The sequence below is a fragment of the Uloborus diversus genome, chromosome 2 (genome assembly GCF_026930045.1).
Source record: "Uloborus diversus isolate 005 chromosome 2, Udiv.v.3.1, whole genome shotgun sequence".
Lineage (NCBI taxonomy): Eukaryota > Metazoa > Arthropoda > Arachnida > Araneae > Uloboridae > Uloborus > Uloborus diversus.
The window spans coordinates 2,599,535-2,625,579 of NC_072732.1; the positions used below are offsets into that span (position 1 = coordinate 2,599,535).

At 32.5% G+C, this 26,045-nt stretch overlaps 1 protein-coding gene across 1 annotated transcript; it reads left to right on the top strand.

The window, feature by feature from the left end:
- Positions 1 to 1,534: 1,534 nt before the first annotated feature.
- Positions 1,535 to 25,837, top strand: LOC129216855 (ubiquitin domain-containing protein UBFD1-like; the record flags this gene model as incomplete). The annotated part of the gene is given in 8 exon segments (XM_054851067.1): positions 1,535 to 1,685; positions 4,301 to 4,336; positions 8,370 to 8,510; positions 13,562 to 13,593; positions 13,683 to 13,748; positions 17,973 to 18,078; positions 21,942 to 22,024; positions 25,610 to 25,837. Coding segments are annotated over 8 exon segments (726 nt in total), but the record flags the coding sequence as incomplete, so codon positions are not given.
- Positions 25,838 to 26,045: the final 208 nt, after the last annotated feature.

Sequence of the window (26,045 nt, forward strand, 5' to 3'; positions counted from 1 at the left end):
AAAACAAAATATACTCATAAAATAAAATTATAAGCAGGTTTATATGAACCATCGCTTCAATAGAAACCTTTTTTGTAGTATTTTAACTCATTTTTAGCTGTTTCACACCAAAGTGTATTTATGCAATATTATCGCAATCTTTAAACATCTGTTTTGAGGAACCGTTTTTTCTCATAATTTCCTATATTATACACAGTACATAGACCATTAAGCTGAAATTATGATGGTATTTTTCGTACTTCTTAGGTTTTTAGTTCCCCCCCCCCCCAAAGAAAAAAAAACGAAACCTGTTAAAAATATTAGATGACATTTACACTTTTCGAACTAAAATTTCACTTGTTCCACTACTTCTTTTACAAAAATTGGGATGCCTCTAAAATTTCACAAAAACAATGCTGATAAAAAAAACTTTCACAAAAATAGAAGATGCAATACTTTCACAAAAATAGATAGTGAGAAAAAAATCCTGAATTGGCCCCTGCAAAAGTAACTTTATCAACATTAACAATTTAATTGAACTCATCATATATGTATAATATTTTGACTGAGGAAACCAAGGGTGCCCATATGCAAAATTTTAGGGGGGGGGGCAAAAAATTTCCGCCATGATTTAGCAGCAATATTTTCCCCATGAAAACCGATTTCAGATCAGATTCAAAAGAGATATCAAAACTTGACATATTCAATAACTTATTCATAAATGGCTGGAAAAAAAATTGTACACATTTTTACAAAGAAAAAAAGCACTAAAAGCAAGGAAGTTCTCATTTCTAAGGGGGTGAGGGGGCTTGGGCCCCCACTTGCCCCCCCCCCCCCATATGGGTGCCCTTGGAGAAAACTATTAGAATATCAAAAGTGTGTGTGTGTGTGTGTTTTTTTTGTCAAATAAAATACAGTAGAAGACCATTATAATGCACACCTTGGGACCAGAGTTTTTGCGTTATACAGGTTTTGACGTAATATGTGTCATTTCAAATTTTCAAACTAATATTCAGAATATATATTAGCACTTCAGAATGAGTTTTAACTGCAATGAGTATTAGAGCACCAATATTACAATGAGTTGTTCACAAATAAATATGTTTCACAATCAAAATCCTGCACTTCTGCTAGCTTCATGGTTTGCGTAACAGCTGCATTTTCAAGAGCTATCTGGTATTTTCTGCTTACTGTGAGTACTCATTTTCAATGTAAAAGCTTTGAAGTAAGATGGAAAGATGAAAAACTTTCATCTTTTTATTTGACTTAATTTGCCCAACCATTTTTATGTTTGCAAAGCAAAACAGAGGGCTTTTTTAAACTTCAAAACCTATTGTTTACTTCTGAAAAGTTGTGCGGTTTATAGAGAATTGCGTTATACAGGTCGGCGTTATAAAGGTATTCTACTGTAATTAATATGTATATATATAGGTTAAGTATTGGAAGTTTTAGTTTGAAAAAAGACCTTTTGAGTTTTAAACATCCAGTTATTTTTCCATGGTCTGGCAATCTGTGTGTGCATTCTAATAAGTGACTGTCAACGGTAGGTGCCTGTGGGACTGCGGACGGGACTCCTGTGGGCTCCTTCGAGGAGAGCAAGGAGCTGGTGGACTTCAAGATGATCTTCAACAAGCAGAAGCACGACATCTGTTTCCCCCTCGACGAAACCATCCTCGAGCTCAAGAAGCACTTCGAAGCCCTCGTCGGTGAGTCCCTTCCCTTGTTGCTTTCACATATTTGCCAACTGTTTTTAACGGGAGACTCCCGTTTTTTGCTTCCATCTCCCGATTTCCCGTTTTTTTCAGTCAATCATCAAAAAGTTTCACTTTCTTCCCAATAGATGGCGCCCCTTTCTAGTCTACCAATGTCAGAGAATAAGAATTTTTCCGATTATAATCAAAGTTTTATTTTCTTCTCAATAGATGGCGCCCCTTTCTAGTCTACCAATGTCAGAGAATAAGAATTTTTCCGATTAATAACTCCGTTAGTAAATATTAATTTTTTGGAAGCTTTCCAAACAAAGCCGAAAATTGCAGCAGATTTCAATCTTTTTGCATCTTGAAAATATTTCAACTATTTTGAAAGTTTGAAGTTATTTTAGCATGTGCTACCCTATACCTACTTATTATACATATTATTTTCATTATATGTTTTTTTTCTTCGGATTTTAGGAATTAAATTTTGGTAGCTACTTTTCTGAAAGAGACTGGGGAATGTATAGAACTTTAAGCAAGTTCACTACTTATTATTTGGTTTTTCCTTTGCAGTGTGTTTTTCTTGCTGCTACCCATTAACTTACATCTGCGAAAAATCCCCATTTCACTTTAAATTTAGTATTCATGTTATTTAAAAGCACAATTAATAATTATTTTGTGAAGATATGTCGCTGGTGAATCACCTATACATCTCTAGTGGAATCTCCTGTTTTTTTTTTTCTTCGAAGGTTGGCAAGTATGCTTTCAAAATACAGGCCCAATAGCAGAAACTTTCTACCCAGTCTGCGACACTATTTTGAGCAGCTGAAAATAATCTGCAGTATTATTATTAGTTTTATTTTGAGTTTTCAGATTAAATACATAAATCCCTTGGAAAGTTAAAGACTCAGAAATTTTCCAACTGGCCAGTGGCCCCACTGTCGCCGAGTTTTAAAGTATAAAAAAAAGGATGGGGGGGGGGCAGTTTTCACTGGGGGCTTTGATTAAAATTAGAACTCTGTGCACTATAAAAAACAATTATTCGATACATATTTATTCGAATAGAAGATTTATGTTAAAATAGGTTTTTGAATCTAAAAAAAAAGGAATAAATAAATTAGTAAATGAGAAGTTGGCTGGAAACTGCATTTTAGATGAATGTTTCAGTTTATAGCAAAGCTTCCAAAGCGATGAGGATCAAATACAATTGTGCAGATAATAATTCACATTTTTCATGAAAATAACTTAAAAAGAAACATGATTTATTGTACATTTTATGTTATCTTCAATAGTTTGTATTGAGGTAAATATCCAATTCTGTTTTTGGAATCTTAGGCAAGTAATAGTCTCGTCTATTTCCATCTTGCGAATGACCAAATATGGCGTCAATGCGAAATCTTCATGATTATGAAAAGATTTATAATTTGTTACACAAAAGTAGTAATAAATTCAAAACCCTTAAGAAACTACAATTTAGATGAAAGTCAGATTTTAGCACATTAGCCTTTAAAGCAATGAAGATAATAAGGACAAAATGCATGCTAGTTGATGTTTAGTACGCTTTGTTAAGAGGTAAACAAATAAAATCTCTTTTTATTTTTGTTAAAATCATGGAATTTGCAAGTTTTAAACGAAATTCTGTGATTTTTAAGAGTGTCTTGGGTCAAAAAGTTAAATGCTGAACCCTTGTCTGAATTTTATTTATTTATTTATTATTTTAAATACTGTACAGAAATATTTCTAGTATAATTTAACATAATGTGGAATGGTAGATAAATATTACTACTTGAGAGAGCGATGCCGCCCCCCCCCCCCCTTCGCCAAATACTAGAAAAACATCCCAGAATGATATTCTCAACATAGAAGAGGAAAACACTCAACTTTAAGTTTAAATGATGCAGTTTGTGCCCTCTCTAAATTCTAAAATTTTGTTTTTAACAGATTTTTTTTTGCAAAATTATTTGATTTTTCACAAAAAACGGACCCTGTGAAGAATTCTGGACAGACCCCTGGTAAAATAAAATACCACCGTATACTCATGCATCCCTTTCCCTGACATTTGTAAACCACGTAGCAGATTCAACTAACAGCATGGTTTAAATTTTCATTTTGCTTTGCTTTGTTTTCAATCTAGTCTCGATTTTTTAGGAACTGACTAAGTAAGGGCTAAAAAATTTTAAAGCTTTGCTGCAGCATTCCTTTGACTCAGGATGAGTAAATTGTCGAAGCATTTTAAAATATTTATGTTGTCCCCGAGAGTTGAATCATGGCTCTCTTCCTCCATGGATAGAATGTTTGACCATTTAAAGTGAAGTTTTTAAGGTAACTGGACAGGGAGAAAAAGTCCTCTGCTTTACTAAAAGAAGGGAATTTGTTTTTCCATAAGCTACATTAACTCTCTCAAAGTGGGAGGAGCTCACCACCTGCAACCCTGGATGTCCTACATCCATGCCTGCAACATATCCAGCGACTGAATTTTTTCACTTGCAAACGAAAGGAATCTTAACCACCTTGCAGTTCTTGACAAGATATCTCAAATTAAACTTGCTACTTCCAATCCCTCTAAACAAAATGTATTCTGTGCTGCATTTTCAAGTTTTTAAAAAAATCTTCATTTTTTTTTTCAGGTGTTCCTGCCTCCATGCAGAAAGTTATGTTTAAAGGTAAGTTGCCAGTTTTTTAAAAAACTCATTTGGCTTAAAAGTTATCATATCACAAATTGTAATTTTTAGCAAATTGCCTTAATGAACTTTTTAAAGTTATGGTGTAGCAAGTTGCCGATCTGGAAGTATTGTTATCAGCTCTGCCAGTGTCGACTTAAAAGAACCAAAAATGACTATGGCAACTAATATAATCTCAGTTTGTGCAAAAAAACAAAAAAAAAAAAAGATTTTGCAATTGATTGCTAAAAAAGGCTACTAATGGCTAATATACTTAAAAACTCTTATTTTTTTTTCTGCAGCAAAAAAATTATTAAAAAGATTTTAAATTTTTTTATAAATTTACCCTTTACTTTCCAGAAAAAATAAGAAAAAAAAACTCATTTATTTCAAAAATGTTTAAAAAAGTAGGAAAATAAAATGTAATAAAGATATTAACGTTCATAAATGTGTGATGTTCGTATTTTTTCTTGATCAGTTTCGTTTTTGCAATCATGTTTAGTTTTTATAACTTATATTTTTTATAATTAATAATGCTTTTTGCAAAAAGTTGTTTGTATCGATTTTTTTTGTTACCTTCTGCCTGCTTTCTGAATGAATATCAATACAATCTTACTCTTTAAACTCTTGTAGCCTTTTTTCCTTCATTTTTTAAAAACGAGGGCTCATTTCCACTTGATCGGAAATGTCGTGAATGTGGCCTTTCTAGAACTTTTCATGCAGTCAGGCTTTTGCTGTTGCCTTGAATTAACAGTCCGACAACGTCTCATTCTAAAAGAATGTTTCGGGACTTGTTTCTTTAGTGTTCATCACTTAAAAGAGCTATACTCAAGTCTTGAAAATGTTTTTTCAGTTTCTTTTTCAGGGCCCAATACAGGCTGATTTTGCTACCGTTTTTCGGTACCTTCACGAAAATCTTGTTTTGAAATCGGTACTTTCACAAAAATCGAGTAATGAAATCAGTATCTTCACAAAAACATCGAAAATTTCACAAAAATTAGCATTTTTAAATATAAAATTTGTTTCTCTGTTTAAAACAAAACTTACTCATAAAATAAAATTCTAAGCAGGTTTATATGAACAATCGCTCAAATAGAAACCTTTTTGTGGTATTTTAACTCATTTTTAGCTGTTTCTCGCCTAAGTGTATTTATTCAATATTATCGCAATCTTTCAACATCTGTTTTGGGAAACCGTTTTTCTCATAATTTCCTATATTGTACGCAGTACATAGCCTATTAAGCTGAAATGACGATGGTATTTTTCGTACTTCTTAAGTTTTTAGCTCCGCCCCCCACCCCAAAAAAAAAAAACGAAACCTGTTAAAAATGATACTAGATGACATTTACACTTTTCAAACTGAAATTTCACTTGTTCTACTTCTCTTTTACAAAAATTAGGATGCCTCTAAAATTTCTCAAAAACAATGCTGATAAAAAAAAACTTTCACAAAAATAGAATGATGCAATACTTTAACAAAAATAGGTAGCAAGAAAAAAAATCCTGGATTGGCCCCTGTTTTTCCAAAGGTTGTTTAGGGAAATTCTTGAAATATTTTTAGGTCTAGCCCTGCTTTGAAGGGTCCCACTTGGCTTGGCCTCCATGCATCAAAGTAGCAAATTGCCAGAAAAAAAATTCGATGCATAGAAACGATATCTTAAAAATCTTCTAAAACATTGAAATTAAAGCTAATTTTCTTGCATGAAACCCAATTTGTAATTTATACGAGCATCGCATTAAATGAAAGTTAATAACTGAAAAATTAACAGAAATTACATATTTTTGCGCCTTCATGCATCTTCATTCTTCGGCAGTTCAACTTGATCCGCAACATGGGGGGGATTTTCATTTTGACAAATCGAGAGAAAAGTAAAAAATTAATCTACTTGACTTGAATGATTTTTACTGCAGCTAAAAAGTCTAGGAACGATAATCAACAGACAAAAGGGATAACTTGAAACCGATTTTACAGTGTTACTGGTTACAACTAAGATTTGAAATAAACTTGAGGGAATTTAAGAACTCCAGAACGAAACAACAACTTTTCTACACAACCTTCAACCAAAGATTCCTCATGAGTTTTGCGGCAACCGTCACGTAATATAAATTTTTTCCCTTACCTTCTTTTTTTTTAATTTATTAATTTATTTTTTGAGACAAAAACAGTCTGAAGTGGAAAAAAAATTGTACGAATATCTCGAAAAAAATTTTGATGTATAGAGATACTTTCGATATATAGAAACAATTTTTATATGTAATCAACATTGAAATTTGCTGGGATTTCGATGTATAGAAAATTTCGATATGTGAAAGTTCAATATGTGGAGGTTCGACTGTATGTCTATTTATCAAAGTGGCATTGAATCATTATGACACAAATGTTATTTCAAAAAAAGGGGGAGACTATTTTATAAGTCACCAGTTGGTTCATTGTAATCTATTTCACTTAAATTACAACATTTTACAGCCATTTGTGAATGGGAGATATTTTTAAAAAAATTCTTAGATTAATCTGAATATCAATTATATGGGCGTAAAGCTTCTCGTTTGGAGATCGGCTGCAGATCCCATTTTTGTGCTTAACACGGCAGACTGGGTCTGCAAAAGGTCTCTTTTACAGCCCCATTGCGAAGAAGATTATTTGAATAAAAAACGGTGTATCCTGCCACATGCAGGTAAAGGGCGGTAACTGAACATTTTTCTTTTTTTCTTTTTGCATTTTTATCGTTTATCGTGCTCTAGCTTTATTGTACAAGCCTGCTTATTTGGGTTCTGCTGAAGGAAAAGTCTTACTTCCAACATTTTCCCTGTGTTTAGTACGAAATCCAAAGCACATTTTTTCAAATGTTTTGAAAATTATTTCCGCAGATACTGCCATTTACCTGCCCACGACAGCATTGTTCTGCCGTGAGCAGGCAAACGGCAGTATCTGCAGAAATGAGTTTCCGAGATATTTGAAGAAACGCGTTTTGGATTCAATACTAACAATGGGGAAAAGTTGGAATAGACATCTTTTCCGCACCTTTTTTTTCAGCGGAAACCAGTAAAGCGAGGTTTACGACCAGTTCACGACCAGTAAAGCCAGGTCTGTGCAAACAATTAAGGTAACGTACAATAGATGACAAAAAAAATGAATAATTTGCAGTTACAGTGAAACCTGTGTAAGTTGACCACTTGTGGTGCAGTACTTTGGTGGTCAACTTATAGAGGGTAGTAATGAATTTTTTTTGTTGTCATTTCTTGTCCAATGCATTCAATTTTTAACTAATTGGAATACTTTAAACTCACTTTCATTGTTTAACATTACTTTAAAGCAATAAGAAAACATGTTGTTTAAATATTTTTAGAGATTATTTACCAGAATGACGCGTAAAGTATCATACAAATTTAGAATTTCTGTGAATCAATCAAAAAAAAAAGCCTCATTGCTTATGAAAAACTACTTAATTGATATTAACGATTTCTAAAAATTCATAACAAGTCAAAAGCGACTCAAATTCCTTAGTAGATTTTTTCTTGTACATTTGTAAACATGGTAATCTACTTTTCAACAAAATAACTCCTTATTGAAGTTTGGCTCATTTTCTGGGACTTAACATTAGCCCAGTGTTTTTCGATGGAAACGTAAATATTCATAGGTTTTTCAAAAATGTCTGGTTACTTATTTGAGGCATAAATGATGAAACTTTTAGTACAATCTAATGCTTTTGCCTGGTGGTCAACTTACAAAGGGTTTTTTACAATACTCCAAGCCAAAGCTGTTGTATATTAGTGGTCAAGATAGACAGGTGGTCAAGACAGAGAGGTGGTCAAGTTACAGAGGTTTTCCTTCATTATATAAGATAGGACTATTTCCGTTCCTGACAAAAGCGGTCAACTTAGACCGGTGGTCAACTTTACAGGTTTTACTGTACTGCCATTTACCTGCCCACGGCAGGTGTTGTGTGTGAGAGCAAAGGAATGTGGGGGGGCGTTTAAGTGCTTCGTGTTTATTTCCATTAATCTCGGTGTATTTAATGTCCGTTTCTCCCACCAGGTCTGTGCAAAGACGAGAGGACCCTGAGGGACATCGGGTTCACGAAGGGCGTTAAGGTCATGGTTGTGGGTTCAACCCTCAACGACGTCTTGGCCGTCAACACTCCCACCGAACAGGATTCGAAAGAGGAGAAGGCAGCTGGTATGTTTCACACCCTTGATTTGCTATCTGTGTGGGGATTCGCAGGGATGCCCACAGAGGGGGGGATTTTTAATTTTCTTAAATTTATTTATTTAAATTAATTTATTGATTTATTCTTAACTAGTATTACCCGCACGGCTTTGCCCATAGCATACTTGCCAACTCTACTGTTTTTAACGGGAGACTCCCCTTTTTTGCTTCCATCTCCCGATTTTCCGTTTTTTACGATTTTCCTCCGTTTTTGCACTCTTTTCAGTCAATCATGAAAAAGTTTCACTTTCTTGTCAACAGATGGCGCCCTTTTCTTGTCTACCAATGTCAGGGAATAAGAATTTTTCCAATTAATAACTCATTTTGTTAGAATTAATTTTTTGGGAGCTTACCACTTTGCACGTTCAACGAAACACGTGCTTTGCCGAAAGTTGCAGCAGATTTCAATCCTTTTGCATCTTGGAAATATTTCAATTATTTTGGAAGTTTGAAGTTATTTTAACATGAGCTACCCTATACCTACTTAGTTTATATTTTATTTTAATTATATATTGATTTTTTTTTTTTCGGATTTTAGTAATTAAATTTTTGTAGCTACTTTTTTAGTAGAGACTGGGGAATGTACGAAACTTGTACTCACTCCTTGTTTTTTGGTTTTTCCTTTGCAGTATATTTTTCTTGCTGCTTTCATCTGTGAAAAATCCCCATTACACTTTAAATTTAGTATTCATGTTATGTAAAAGCATAATTTAATAATTCTGTTGCGAAGATATGTCGCTGGTGAATCGCCTATGTACCTCTCGTGGAATCTCCTGTTTTTCTTTCTTTGAAGGTTGGCAAGTATGCCATAGTAGAAAATGAAAAGGTCATTTGATTCGTCTCTATATTCACAAATATTGGATGATTATTTTCTTGCTAATTTGCTATATTCATTTGCTTCAAATGTTGCGGTTCCACGTTATGATAATTTCTTAACTTAGTTGTCCACATTGTGATATTTTGCTCGGTAAAGTGTTCTTAAAATTGGAAATGAAAAAGAACCACATCGAATTTTCGAAAAATCGCTTCCAGGTGCACACCCCCATGCGACAAACGAATTCAGTGCCAAATTTCATGAAAATCGGTTGAACGGTCTAGGCGCTATGCGCATCACAGACATCCAAACAGACTTTCAGCTTTATTATTAGTAAAGATGAAAATGGTTTAGTTTGTTTTATTCTGTTTATATTTTAATTCGTTTATTTATTTAGTTTGTGTGTATGTCATTGGCTTAGAACAGAACTTTTCTAATAATACGTTAATTGTAATTAAAAGTAAATTATTAAATAAAAAACATTTTATGTATTTATTTACTTACCAAGAAGAGAAGGTGACCGGTACATTTCACGCTTGATTTGCTGTCCGCCTATTGCTATCGGTGTGGGGATTAGCAGGGGTGTCTACGGGGGGGGGGGGGGGGGGGGGGGTTATGGCGCAAGTTGTGCCATCGAAATTTTGGGGGGAGAGGATTTTTTAATTTTCTGATATTTTTTTTTAGGTTAATTTATATTGATTTTATTTTTAATGAAAATCTTTTCGTTTATTTCATTCTGTTTACATTTAATTTCCTTTGTATATTTAGTTTGTGTGTATGTGTATGTCATTGGCATACAACAGAACTTTTCCTATATCATAATAATAATAATTAAAAATAAATAAATGAAAATTTTTTTTTTTAATGAAATAAAAAAAAGAGCTCAAAAATGAAAAAGAGAAAGACGGTTGAGAAAAAAGGGGGGATGGATTTGCGGCATTGAACTTGGGGGGGGGGAATGGGCACCACTGGGGATTCGCATATCTTGATCTTTTAATCACTGACACAGTGGAAGAGCATTGTACTGCACACCTCGGGACTAGGGGCGCCCCAATTACCGCACAGGCCTGCTAGGCCTTGGCCTGGGGCCCCCTCTTCCTAAGGGGCCCCAAATTGCTTAAAGAATTATGCATAGCATTAAAACTATACAAAAAATACACACATTTTTAAAATAATAGTCTTCAGGGGGCCTCAAAATTATTGTGGGCCTTGGGCCTCACTTTTAGATAGTCGGGCTTTGGTCGCTGTGACCCCCTAAAAATTTCCTCATTTGACAAATTTTGTCTGACGATAGGGCAAGATTTGGAGTTCTATTGGCAAAATTGAGAATTTCTGCTCCTTCCAAAAATTTAAGTTCAAAGTACCCCTGCTCAGGACCTTGAGGGGTTTGCTGCCACTGGCCACTAAAAAGGCGACTAAAGCTACTATTTTAAAGCATAGACTATGATGACTATTTTACCAAATTATCAGCAAAAATGACTATTTTCCAGTCTATTGTAAAAGAACTGCAACTGTTTTAGTGAAAAAACGACTACCATGCATAAAATGGTTGTTTTTTTTTTTTCCTTTTATTCTTTTTTTTTCGTTAAAAGTGGAAAATATTGCACAAAAATAAAAAATTTCTTTACAAAAATCGAGAACGTTTTAAGGCTTTTTTTTTTAAATTTAAAGTAAAGATTTTCAAAAATAAGAAAATGAAACGCAAAAAACATATTAACACTCAGAGATATGTGATATTTATATTTTGTACAAAAAAGTTTTGTTTATGCTTATCTTGAGCTATGCGAAAACTTATACTAGAATATCTCGGTACTTGTTTCTTTAGTGTTCATTTAAAAGTGTTGAACCAAAGTATGGAAAGCATTTTTTTCCCAAGGGTTGTTTCAGGATAATATTGAAAATTTGCCCTGCACCTTTGTTTGAGTGGTCCCGCTCATATACCTTGCAGCCAAGATACTAAATGTATGTTTAGTATGTCTCTTTTTTAAAGTATCCTCAAATTATTGTGTAATTCTTTCAAAAAAAAAAACTGGCTCTAATTTAGAAACTATTTTATGCATCTGTCGATTATTTTTCACATACCTGGAGGACCGAGCCTCGCTCGGCTTTAAAAGAATTATTTTTTGTCAACTCGTGTTTTTTTAAGGTTCAATGCTTTTCCAAATATACTTGAAAAGCTTCATGTTAACAAAATATTAAGCACTCGACCTTCTTATAACACTAAATTACCTAACACAGGAGATTCTGAATGTCATTAAATCAACATTTAACTATCTGTCAACTTTAAACTATCTGTTACGTTTGTTTCCACTATACAATTTTCTTATCAGTAATTAAAATATTTTGACCTTGGAGCAAGTTTTGCTATGGTGAAATCGGTTTTTAACCGAATACTTCCTTTCATACAATGATGCGTTTCACGATTTGATCCCAATTGAGGTTTTCTTTTTGAATAAATACTTTTGCTGTAGTTGGTCACTTGCCAGAAAATGCTACATACAGCATGATGTCCATCCAAACTCATGATCCACAAACCACACCAACAAATGATAACAACTGTCTCAACAAAACATAAACAGTCTCAAGACATACGTTTCTCCGAAATAAAATTTAGATGCGTGATTTAAAAAACATGTTAAACTATTTGATGTGTAAAAAGAAAATAAATAAAGTAAAATAGGACGGTCAAGCAATAGTTTCACTTAAAAAAGAAAAAAAGCCTTACATCGACTTAAATAATGCATTTGAATTTGTTTCCAGCCAAGTGTGTTTGAAATTAGCCAAAGTGGCCAATATCAGCCAAGCCTGGCAACCCTAAGCAAGTTTAAAACTTTAAAGCGAGAAGAGAAATTTTCATTGTTATATGGTTGCAAATCGTCTGCCTGATGCGTCAACTCACAGTTTACTTCAAGGCTTAACTCAATTAGACTTTATATTAAAAAACTGTTTTTTGTAAAAAATCGCGTTTTTACAGAAAAAACACTGATGTAGATCAACTTAGAATGCAAAACTACAATTAAAACCAAAATTTCATCCAAATCGTTAGAGCCGTTTCCGAGATACGAAATATAAATATACATACCCACAAGAATTGCTCGTGTAAAGATATAAGATTACATGCTGCTAAAGCAATTTTTTTACTTCTTTTTACAAAAAAGGAAGTATTGTATTCGCGAAAAAGAATTTCTCTCAAGAATCAATCTTCATTTCCATTTTACTCACCCCCGAATGAATGTTGAGTTTTTTTTTTTTTTCGACCCGACCACACGTGGATATGTGCCTAAGAACAAAGAGACACACGAAATATCCATTTTGACAATTCCCGAGTTAGTTACAACGAGTTTTCTCGTGACTTCTGTATGTGCGTATGTATGTCGCATAACTCAAGAACGGTAGGTACGTCCTAGAAAGTTGAAATTTGGTACTTAGACTTCTAGGTCTAGTTGTGCACCTTCCCTTTTGGTTGCATTCGGATGTTTCTAAAGGGGTCTTTTGCACATTTGGGGTGGAAATCATTGTTAATTTCAATGCAAACTTAAGTGGTTTTATAATTTGGCGGACACTTGGCAATACATCGCCAGTATTTTGGTCGCCAACTTGGCAAAAAAATCGGCGATTAAAAAAAAAAATTTTTTTTATTACTTTCTTCTATATCTAATATATAGAAGAAAGTATTGGATTCGTGCAAATTTTCAAATTTTGACAGATTCGAACGTTTTGAGGTGTGCCGAGTCCATTTCGACTATTTTTGGAAAATGTCTGTCTGTCTGTGTGTGTATGTATGTGTGTGACATCTGTGTGTGACCAGTTTTTTGTGGCCGCTCTTTGTTTTTGGTGGCTCTCTTCTTTTAGAACTTTTGCGCTTGTTTTAGAAACTTAAAGGAAAATAGGAATTATAGCGGTAGTTCAATGTCTTTGCTCGATTCGGAAGAATTGAGATCCGGTACTGGTTAATTTAAATTTTTTAATTTACAGAGGTGGGCCAAAGTCGGCCAGTCCGCCCCTGATGTAAAGTAATGATTATCTACAAATATTTTAATATTTTAAAAAAATATTAAAAAAATCTGATTTAAATCAAAAATATCCAATATAAATATAAAAAATCCCAACTTTTTTGATTTTTTAAAAAAAATCACAAATCCTGCTAGCAACCCTGTATTATACATTAATATCTAAAAGTGACTTTTTCTTTTTATTGTCTTTACAGCGTCTACGAAAGAACCTCTCTGTAAACAGAAGGTGAGTGTTTCGCCCTTATCTCTGAACTTCGACAAATGTCATTCTGACCTAATTTGTGTTATTTATTTGTTCCTTTTTTTCTCATTTAGATGCATAAAAAAATTTTAGACAGGGGTGTTCCGGAGGATGCATTACCAGGAATAAAAAATGCTAAAGTAAGTACGCCGAGTACTTTTGGAATTTTTTTGAGATTTATCCACAAAAAAAAATTACTCTATTTTCTTGGGTTGGTCATCTTTTTTGTTTTATTTCATATTCTGAAAAACATTTTTTTTAATATTTTTATAGTTAGTAACCAGGGTTCATTGATATATATATCAGTCGATACATATCATGATATATATCACAATATTTATCCCAGATTTATTTTTAAAATATCATATTTTTGGTATTTATTTTTTTAAAAATTATATTTAAATATAATTTTTGTATTATAATTATATAATTTTGTATTATATATTATAATTTTTTAATTATATAATTTTTAAAAAATTATTTTTAAAAATTATATATTTGTTTTAAAATTATTTTTTCATTTTAAAAATTATATTAATCATAGTAATATTGTTCATTTGTTATTTAAAATAACCAAAAAGTTGTGCTATATTTTTATGATGTGAATACATCATTCATGTAATATTCTTCATTATTTTATATTCATAAAAGTATTAGCAATGTAACAATTTTGATTCAGATTAAAAGTGCCAAATTAAATATTAAACATTGGTCAAAAAAAAAAGAAAAAAAAAATGTGCTAAGACTGCACTGATTAATGCATATTTTTACTACTGGATCGTATAACTGTGTAAAAGTAGCTAACAGAAAAGAAATGTCAAAATTATGCGCATTTTATCGTACAAATCTGCAAAAACACTAAAAATTAGAGCTAATTTTCGTGTATAAAACCCAATTTCTAATTTATACGAGCTTCGGATTAAATGAAAGTTGAAAAATAAAAAATTAACAGGAATTACATTTTTGTGCCTTCATACATCTTCATTCTTCGGCAGTTCAACTTGATCCGCAACATGAGGGGATTTTCGTTTTGACAATGGGATCGAGAGAAAAGTAAAAAATCAATCCACTTAACTTGAATGATTTTTATTGTAGCTAAAAAGACTGGGAATGATAATTAAAAGGATAACTCGAAACTGATTTTATAATGTTACTGGTTACAACTAAGATTTGAAATAAATTTGAAGGAATTCAAGAACTCCAGAACGAAACAACGACCTATCTACACACCCTTCAACCCCAGATTCCTAATGCGTTTCGTGGCAACCTTTACTGTAAACATAATTTTCTCAACTAACCTTCATTTTTCATGAGTCAAACAGTCTAAAGTGGAAAAAAAAAATCAAAGAATGTGTCGAAAAAAGTTTCGATATATAGAGATTTTTTCGGTACATAGAAACAATTTTTCTATGTAACAAACATTAAAATTTGCTGGGATTTCGATATATAAAAAATTTGGATATGTGGCAGTTCGATATATGGAGGCTCGACTGTATAAATTACAAAATTAGCAGTATGCGAATATCATAATCATAAAAGGGAAAACTAAAGTATGCAATTTCGAAACACATAGTAATAGGTGAAATGAAACATGAGTCGCGTATCCTTTTCCCTGACATTTGTAGACCACATTTTCAAATTAGATTCAAGTAACAGCATGTAGCTTCGCTTTCTTTTCAATCTCCTCTCAAATCTGTATTAACTTATAAAGTAAGGGCTGAGAAATTTTCAGCTCTGCTGCAGCACTTTTTCGACTCAGCATGGGTAAATTGTTGAAGCGTTTTAAGCAGGGTTGGGTTTTGGACTGTCCAAAACTGCTTTGGGACAGGACAGGTGGTTTTTACTGTCCAAAACTGTCTAAAACTGCCCAAAAGTGTCCGAAACTGTCTTAAACTGTCCAAAATTGTGCTAAAATTAAAAGGGTGTAATCTAATCGAGTCATATTGACTGCAATATTCATATTGCATAAATACAGGCATAACTGAAGTTTAATTAATGAGTTTTTTATAATACTTTTTTCTAAAAAATATTTTACATAAAAAAATTGGCAATTACTACTACACAAAAATTTCCTTTTGTAACAGTTGGTAGAGTTATGAGAGGAAATTCACAGTACTACCAAGACAACTAATTTCAGTTCCATTTATAATTGAAAGGAATATTATTAAATGTGCAATATTCAGGTGAAAAAAAAGCTAAATTTTTTTAATGATTTTTGCAAATAAGTTTTACATGATGTTTTAATGAAAATTATTTTTTAAATCATAGATTAAAGAACAAGAAATTGATGATTAAACACCCATGTTGTAAAACTTGTGTCATTCTTTTTTTAGTCCATATTTTTTAATACATTCTGAAACGACAAATTGTAACTTATTGCATTTAAGTCAATTGTTTTTCACTGTATTTTGAACATTTTCTTTTGCACACATGCTTAAATGTCGAAAAATTTGGTTATGGAAAAAAAAACTCCTGCATACAAATTGAAATTTTTAATGACGAATTTAATTTCTTCATAATTACATTAAAATCAGCTTCATAAATAAACTACCTATATATTTATACTTGAATGTTCACATCGAATAAATATATTAAATAGCCAAAAAAATAATTTTTTACTAATTTTGTTCTGTGTTTGATATTTTTTCACAAAATATAGTTTCTCAAGAAGTAGTTTTGGACACTTTCGGACACAAGGGCCTTGAACAGGATCATAAAACACTTGCCAACCCTGCTTTCATTTGCACACATGCTTAAACATAGGGAGATTTGGTTGCTATTATCAAAAAAAAAAAAAAAAACTAATGCAAAGAAATTGAAATTTTGATCAAGAATTCAACTTCTATGTAACTAGATTAAAATCAGCTGCATAAATAAGTTGAATGTTCTCCATTGAATAAATGTTCAATGTAAAAATTACTTTGATACATTTATTCTGTTTTTGATGCTTTCTCGAAGAATGCAATTTATCTAAAAATGTGGCTTTGGACAGTTTTGGACACAAGGGCTTTGGACAGGACGGTAAAAACCAGGGTAAAAACCCAGGTTTTTACCGTAGTGTCCAAAACCTTGCCAACCCTGGTTTTAAGACGTTAATTTTCTCCCTGACAGTTAAATCATAGTCCTCTTCCTTGCAGAATCTACATTAATTCTAAGTGGGAGGAGCTTATCACCTGCAAGTCCAACTGTATATAGATAGCGATGTTTAAATTATTCTTTCACAGAAAATAAGTTTTTACTTTGAAATATCGTCCATGTGCTGTGTCCTATAGCTATCATATTCATACTCCAGGGGTCGAAGTGGTCCTATATATCCTATATTTTCAAAAAAAGTATGAAAATCGTCCTATATTTCCTATATTTTTGGAAAATGTCCTATATTTCCTATATTCCTGTTTTTTTATCCAATTTATCTCTTTAAAACAACGGTAAATAAACTATCCGACTTCGGATTTTTCGTCGAAAGTACGTGTGCAAACGAATTTCAAATTAAAAAACACAACTCACTAAATCCTGCAACAGGCACCTTCTGTCATTGGCCACAGCAATATGACGTCACTGTAGTGGGTGGAGTTTCGAGAACGAATTCTGAAGTTGGTTTTAGAATTTTGCATTTGGCAACAGCAGTTTGTTTTGTTTTCCAGCATGGTTTTTTTTGGTTTTGTTTTCGTGGTTTTTTTTTTTTTTTTTGGTTTTGTTTTCGTGGTTTTTTTTTTGGTTTTTGTTTTCGCGGGTATATTTTTGTGTTCAGTGCATTTTCTGATCGGAATCTTATAATAGTCTTTTTGCAACCTTTTCTTTTTGTGGAATTTTATAGAACAAAATATCTGTATGTTTGTGCTACAAAGCATTGGTTATTTCCTGTTAGTTCTCAACACAAAGACGGTTTTTATTTATTTATATAAGCTATGTTTGTGACACTTCTATCCCTGCAAAAATTGTGAGTTGCTGTGTTAATTATCAATAAATTTCACTTTGTTCTTATTTTTTTTTTAATCTACAAATTACACTTTTTTCAAAAATTATTCTTTCAACTACAGGAAAGTCATTTCAGGTGTAAGTTATAATTTTGTTTGAAGGTTTTTTTTTTAAACAAAATCATTGATAAGAACAAATAAATAATATGTATGTATTATTTCTTTTTTCATAGCGAAACTATTCATATAATGTGTCCTACATTTGTCCTATATTTTTTGTGGAAAATGTCCTATATGTGACAAGTCCATCACTTCTACCCCTGATACTCTAAAAAAAATCTAGACATAAAATGGTGACTGTTTTCATCTCGATTTGTTTTCCGCGTTCAATATATAAACACGATCATTATTAGAGAATATATTTATAATTATTTTTCTCATCTGCAGGACTCCTTACCTCCGTATCCCCTCTCGGGGATGGTCAACAAATCGGGCGGGAAAGTGAGGCTGACGTTCAAGTTGGAGCTCGATCAAGTTTGGATAGGAACGAAAGGTGAGTCTCCGCTCCCGAGATTTGCTTAGTTTTTAGTGCCGTCTTGTCGAGAAAGTTGCCCATTTCCAAACTGATATTCTTGCTTCAAATTTTCACATGCGGTAAACTCCCGATTATCCGCGGAATAGGTTGGCACGGTTACTGCCGACAAGCGAAAACCAGGGATAATCCGAACAATGGGTAAAAAACAATATTACTGTATACAATACAGTAGAAGACCGTTGTAACCTTGGGGCCAGAGCTTTTGCGTTATACAGGATTTTGCGTTATATAGATCATTTCACAAATTTCGAAACTAATATTCAGAATATATATATATATATTAGCACTTCAGAATGAGTTCTATCTGCAATGAGTATTAAAACACTAATTATGCAACTAATCATTCACAAATAAACATGCTTTACAATGAAAGGAAAGTGAACTATCCTGCACTTCTGCCAGCTTCATAGTTTGCATAACAGCTGCATTTTCGACAGCCATCTGATATTTTTTCTTTACTGTAAATATTAATTTTCATTTAAAAGCTTTGAATTAAGCTGGAAAGATGAAAAACTTTTTCAAAATGTAATTTTCGTAACAATTTTTATGTTAGCAAAGGCAAAACAGAGGGATTTTTCAAACTTCAAAACCTATTGTTTACTTCTGAAAAGTGGTGCAGTTCATAGAGAATTGCGTTATGTAGGTCGGCGTTATAAAGGTATTCTACTGTAGTTCAAAAATATGAATAAAACCCAAACATACTAGCTAAAAACATTACTACATTGCATCTACTAACAATGAATGTAAAAGAATATACACATTTAAAGCGAAAAACGAACAGTAACACAATCATAAGTTTAAAAAATATTTATTGACTGTTAAAAAAGTTAATAAAATAAATTGTGAAAAGACCCGCGGATAATCCTACCGCCGATAATCGGGAGTTTACTGCACTTTTGTTTAGCGTGCTATATTAGAGTATTGGTTTTGGTTGAGTAAATTGAGCAAGAGCTTTGCAGGGTTCGTACAGGTCATGGAAATCCTGGAAAGTCATGGAAAAAAAATAATAGAATTTCAGACCTGGAAAAGTCATGGAAAATTGAAATTCTCATTGAAAGTCATGGAAATTAATTTCAAGTCATGGAAAAATGTCCTGGACAAAGAGAAAGGAACAGTAGCTAAAGGAGCATTAGAAATCTTGAGTGGTTTAACACTATAGCACATAAAAACTATTAAAAGTGAAAAATTGAAAGATCCAAAAATCAAATCTGAATTTTGAAATCTCATCGCATCCACTTCTGTCACAGCCGCTTGCCATTTTTTGCAATGTGATTTTACTGCCTGGACATCACTTATTTTGAATTTTCTGTTATTTTCAACACTTATGTTTCATATTCTGTAGTAGCAAAATTTCACGTTCTTAGTTTTGCCACGCCTACTCAAAAAAAAAAAAAGCTATTCAATTGCATGCGAGTTCGATTCCATCATTCGTAAGGACTTTATTATTAACTTGATCAGGGTTCATCTTAATTTGTTGAATGTTTTAGAAAATACAGATTTTAAGTCAGGCGATAGAATACAGAAAAAGAGGAATTCTAATGCTCTAAAACAGTAGTGCCCAACATACGGCACGCAAAACTAATCCATGCGACCCAACTGCTATGTTCAATGTCGGGAATTAAACGTGTTCTGGAATTTCTTAACCTATTAATTTCTATGCATTTGAAAGTATGCAAATTTGTAAACAAAACAAGTACTTTTGAATCAGAAGATTGATTCATTACTGAACGGTTTTTTCAAAAAAGATCTGGTTTAGAAACATAAAGAACTAAACCATGTGACTTTACTTCAAAGAACCAAAATACTCTCAAGACGTAGATGATTAAAGGCACTATTGACACTAAAAGGTAACTTTTGAAGCAAATTTATTAAAACTTAGTGATGACTCATTCAACCTTTGTCCCATTCAATATCATTCTGCTTGTTTTTTAAAAGAATATCAGACATTTAAGCATCATCATATTCGCTTCACTGCATTTTTACTTTACTTAAATTTATATGATGAAGACAAAGAAGAATAAGTGTGCACACTTATATTTTTTCCATTACGAGTAAGTGCTTCAATGAGGCTTTGGCATTCATATAGATGTTTTGCTAATGCTCATTTCCAAATATTACCAAGTTGGAGATTAAATAGTGCTATTCTCTTCGTGTAACGAGATCATGAAAATTTTCATTGAAGTCATGAAAAAGTCTTGGAAAAGTCATGGAATTTTTTCATCCAAATAGAGTATGAACCCTGGCTTTGTGTATGTGTGTGTTTTTCATCTATTACTCTTCCTCAACTTTGCTCTTTTTTTTTCAAAGTCAACAGACTTCCGCTTAACCGACCTGAGTTTAACCGGTTCTCCGGTTTAACCGGCCGTAATGCACTCGAGTACAAAAATCATAAAACAGGTTATTAAAAAAGTGAAAATGTCACAAATTGTACTTTAGTTATGAAAAATAAATGTAAAAAAACAGGGGAAAACTTAACTACTTTAACTTTTTGGCATGGTATTTATTATCCGTGGATTGCGTGCTGCCACGGATTATACGAAATTTTTTTCTTTTTTTGCTTCTGGCCAGTTTCGAGTCCTGTGGATTATAGGCCGCCGCAGATAATATGCAGGAGAATACGGTAGTCCTGATCTGCTGTATGCTTTAAAACATGTTGAAACTCTGTTACAACATGGAGGATCTGGAGCCTAAGCTGGTAATGGATCTTTCGAACAATGAAAAATTGTTTCCTTTTTTCTTAATCATCTCTCTCTCTCTCTCTCAAAGTGCATTTCTTTCATTGAAATTTTAAAGTTCAATGAATTGCTAAGAAAAACTTTGTTACTTTTTGAATTAATTGACCCCCCCCTCCCCAAATTAATATTTATTAAACATACATGCCAACTCTACTGTTTTTAACGGGAGACTCCCGTTTTTTGCTTCCATCTCCCGATTTCCCGTTTTTTAACGATTTTCTCCCGTTTTTGCAGTTTTTTCAGTCAATCATCAAAAATTTCACTTTCTTCTCAATAGATGGCGCCCTTTTCTAGTCTACCAATGTCAGGGAAAAAGAAAATTTATAATTCATTTAGTAAAAATTAATTTTTTAGAAGCTTTCCACATTGCATGTTCAACAAAGCACGTGCTTTGCAGAAAATGGCAGCAGATTTCAATCCTTTTGCATCCTGAAATTATTTCAATTATTTTTAACGTTTGAAGTTATTTTAACATGTGCTACCCTATACCTACTTATTTTATATTGTATTTTCATTATATATTGATTTCCCCTTTTTTTTTTTTCGATATTTAGTGATTAAATTTTTGTAGCTACTTTTCTGGTAGAGACTGGAGAATGTACAAAACTTTAAGCAAATTCACTCCTTATTATTTAGTTTCTCCTTTGCAGTCTATTTTTCTTGCTGCTACCAATTTGCTTACATCTGTAAAAAAAATCCCCATTTCACTTTAAATTTAATATTTATGTTATTTAAAAGCATAATTTAACAATTCTGTAGCGAGGATATGTCGATGGTTATCACATATATATATACCTCTAGTAAAATCTCCTGTTTTTTTTTTCCTTCGAAGGTTGGGAAGTATGATTAAATATTTTTGCAAAGCTTTCCCTGCTCTCGTTTTCTCAGTTTCCCTTTATGTTCTTTTTGAAACGGATTGTATATTTTTTATTTGTTCAGGAAAACTATCTGTCTTTGTTGGTGCTTTAGTTTGATTTGGTGTGAAAGACTGCCAGTCATCGGAAGGTCACTATATTAATAAACTCGTGTACAGTTGTCAATATTCTGCTTGGAATGGCAAAAAATAATGACTTATTTCTCTTTCAGAACGGACAGACAAAATTCCCATGAACTCCATCAAAACCATCGTCAGCGAGTCCATCGAAGGTCATGAAGAATATCACATAATGGTGAGTGAATTTTTTAATGAAGTGAATTTCAATGAGGGCTTTTTAAGTTGAGTATTTTGGTCAGAACTTCAAATTTTGAGTGGCAGAGTTTCCAATGGTCTGTGTCTAAGAGACTGCAATATTTCAGAGAGAGGGAGGAAAAAAGCTATTTTTAACCCCTGACCAGGGTTGGCAAAAACCCGGGTTTTTTAAAAAAAGCCCATGCACCCAGGGTTTTTTGGGTTTTTTTAAATAAAACCAAAAAAAACCCAACTATATAAAGCTGAGTTTTTTAAAAGAAATGTGGGTTTTTTGTCTTTTTTTAGGGAAAATGTGGGTACTGGTAGCATATTGTAGTGTAAGTATAAGGACAAAGCACAAAAATTGTCTTGAGGTAAAAAAAACTGGAAAGCTCAGCGTTTTGTGAAGAAAAGTATAAAAAATGACGAAACCCGAATAATCAAGTTTCAATTTTTTAGTTTCCATGATCATCAACAGTTAAGCAAAGTTATTTCTCGAGTGATAAAATCTATTGTGCATTTGTTCATTTTTGATTACCCCCCCCCCTTTTTTTTTAAATTTTACTTTATTGTATTTCATTTTGTTATGCAAAGCTACTGTAGAACCTCAAGTAGTTTAAATAATCAAGACATTTCTTTGAATTTTATGTTGCCTGTTTTTCTATTTCTGTGTACAGAGTAAGAAATATTAAACTTTTTCGTAAGATAATGAAAATACTGTACATCCTATTCTGTTTTCTGTCCGACCGTTTGTAACACCTGTTCATTTCTAAAAAATATACCTTGTGTTTATTCGAGATTTGTGACGTGTTGGTTTGCAGAAAATAATTCACATGAAAGCCTTTTAGCTAGAGTAGTTTCCTCTGTACAATCTACAAATATTGAGAAAATCAGACATGACAGGATTTAGTCAAAATAATTTGAGTTACTTATTGACCAGTTAAAGAAAAAAATTAAATATATTTATTTAAAATCTTTGGAGTATTTTTTTAATGCCGTTAAGAGTTAAATATTATTAAAGTTCGAAATTCATTTTTTATGTCCATTGTCTGTGGTGAAGAACAAATATAAAGAAGTTTAAATTGTGAAAGTATTTAAATTAGTTCACTTTTTAAAAACTTCTCAGAAAATTTTAGAAAACCCGAAAGTGGGCTAAATAATGGGTTTTTTCAAAAAAACTCATTGGGTCCAATCTGGCCAACCCTGCCCCTGACACACAAAGGAAGGGGGTTATAAGTTTAACGTGTCTGTGTGTCTGTCTGTGGTACTCTAGAGTCTAAACGGATGGACTAATTTTGGAAAAAAAAATTTTTGTTCGAAAGAAAAGTTGATTGTGTGAGAATGTTCTTAGCTAGGTTGCATCTTGGGATGACATTCATTAACGAAGATATTAATTAAAAACCTCTAAAAGGTTTTTCGCAATTTTTGCAGTGAAACAAAGTTAAAAATTTTAAAATTTAATACCAAAAAAAAGAATTTTTTTCCGCGTCTCAGAGAATAACTTTGGAACTTCCATGTTTCATAGAATTCGAATTATAACGTTTTTTCAAAGCAGATTTTAATAACGGCTAAGCCTTCATTCACGCGATTGATAACCGAATTCATTGTTGGCCGACAAGGAAATAAAACGCAATGATTTAAAATTTTATCTGTTGCCAGTTTTTATTCAATAGCAAGTAAAATACTTGACACTGATTTTGAATAATGAAGGCTTTTAAAATTATTTTCAGTTTTCCCTCTTGATTCTATAGTTGCGACTCAGTCGTTTTTTTTTTTTTTTTTTAATTTTTAACTTTATCGTTGCTTGTTGCTCTGCTGCAGTTATTCATACCTATCACTTCTATACTCCCACCTCAAAGAAAAGTTTTTGTCAGTTATGATCTGCGATCCCGTTGACTGTGAGGAAGTCGAAGACCAAAAGGTGATTGCTAAAGCCACCCAGAAAGTCCCATGCAATCCAAGATGTGAACTGGAGAATCCTGATGACTTAGGCACTTGGTGCATCAGAGTTTCTACGCCTCCTGAAAATCCTGAAAAACTCCTGAAATTTAATTTTTTCTTGTAAGGGCCTCTTAAAACTCCTGAATTTTCGTTTTAACTTCCCGATTTTTTCCCTCGCCTCCTGAAAATAATTTTCAACAGCAATCCCTAATTTTAATTCCATGTTATCTCTGTTTAGGCAACCATATTGAATCGCTGGCAACCAATCAAAATTCTCGTATTATACAGGGCACCCAGTGCTTTTCGCAAAGACATAGGGTGTGTTCGAACCGACTGACCTGTTACTCTGTTCAAACATGCCCATTACGGTTACTGATCGTAACTGCCACTAGAGAACGAACCAAGAGCATGTGCTAGTTTTTATGTTAACCTCAACAGCTATTAAGCATATTTTCTATATTGTATTAGTAGTGTTATTGCTGTTTCGTAATATATTTAGTATTGATAATATGCCGATATATCTAATATTTTGTGTATTCTTGTTTTTTTTTTTCAAATATTTTGAATCCAAGTTTTAATTTTTTTTTTTTTTTTTTTTTTTTTTGATTGAATAGTGTGTGAAAAAAAAATTACTAATTGATTAAAAATTTGACAGCAAAGTAGATTAAATGTTACTGTTGAGAATATTAAATGATTATCATGCTGTGGATCGAAAACACATTTATTAATGTTGAAGAAACTATCTACATAAACAATGACAAAATATGTAATACTTAATAACCGAAGCAGAGTAAGCACATGGACTATTTATAGTTTTAGTCCAGGATTAGTAAGTTAACCAATCAATATGCGTGTAATGTAAAACAACCGATGAAAAATAAATGAATGAAATATAGACAAAAGAAAAGGATTAACGTAAGAAAATTTAGGACCTCCGAGAGAGCTTCAAGTAAGCCCTGACCAATAGCAGTGCGTTATTGAACCAAGTTTACTTTAACCAATTAAAGTGCGATTATCGATATTTCATCAGTTACTGAAACTTTAACTTTTAATGGGGTGTTCTAGTCCAGAGGCTTGATTTTACGTGCATGATAGGAAAAAAAACAGTAGCTGTTTTCTTTATCCATTTTCTTCAGTTATTTATTGATACTTTAAAAGTATAATAATGCATAATAGTTGAAAAAAAAAATCAAAGTTGAAGTTGGGGGAGGCTGGCAAAGTGGGGACTCATTATTTTCCAAAAATAAAAATAAAATGCTTTGAACACGAACCTTATCTTTTGAAACCTTCAATAATGTGTTGCCATCTGTTGAATTTAATGCAAATTGACTTATCCCGGGAAAGATTTGGGTTCGACAAAAAGGTGAAATTCCCGTTATATTATTCAGGTATTAACAAGTCAACTATTGGTTATCGTCAGACTGCTGCTGTATGAGTGTTTAACAATGGCAACTGTTGCTCCAATAATTTTCTAATTAGTAAATTACCATCCATTTGAATTGAACTAAGGCTGAACAAATGTGAATTCTTAATTTTTTTAATTTTGTTATCATGCTTGTTTTAAACTAATGTAAAAAAACTGTGCCAATTGTTTCTATGTATTTAATTTCATGAAAATAATGTGATAAAAATGTCTCTTACGCAGGGCATCCAACTGGGTACGACGGAAGCCTCGAGATACTGGCTGTACTGGGTTCCTGCACAGTACGTAGACGCAATCAAAGACGCAATCCTGGGCAAATGGCAGTATTTTTGACACGCCGAAAGTGTTAAGACAATTTTTACTCAAACGAACTTTTTACACTGTGAAAATAGCGTTACTCTGTGTTTTTTGTACAAAATCGTATATACAATTTCCGTGAAAGTTGTTGAATAATAATCATTTAACAAAAAAACACTGCGTATGAGTTTCTTTTTTCCCCATTTAAGAAGGTTTTTTTGATGAATGACTCGGCAAGAAATGGAATTTTACGATGTTGTTCTTGTAACAATATTGTTGCAATATTAAATGGCTCAGTAAGAAATGATAATGCAGTAAAATATTCAAATACAGTGCAGAACCTTTAATCCGGGAACCAAAA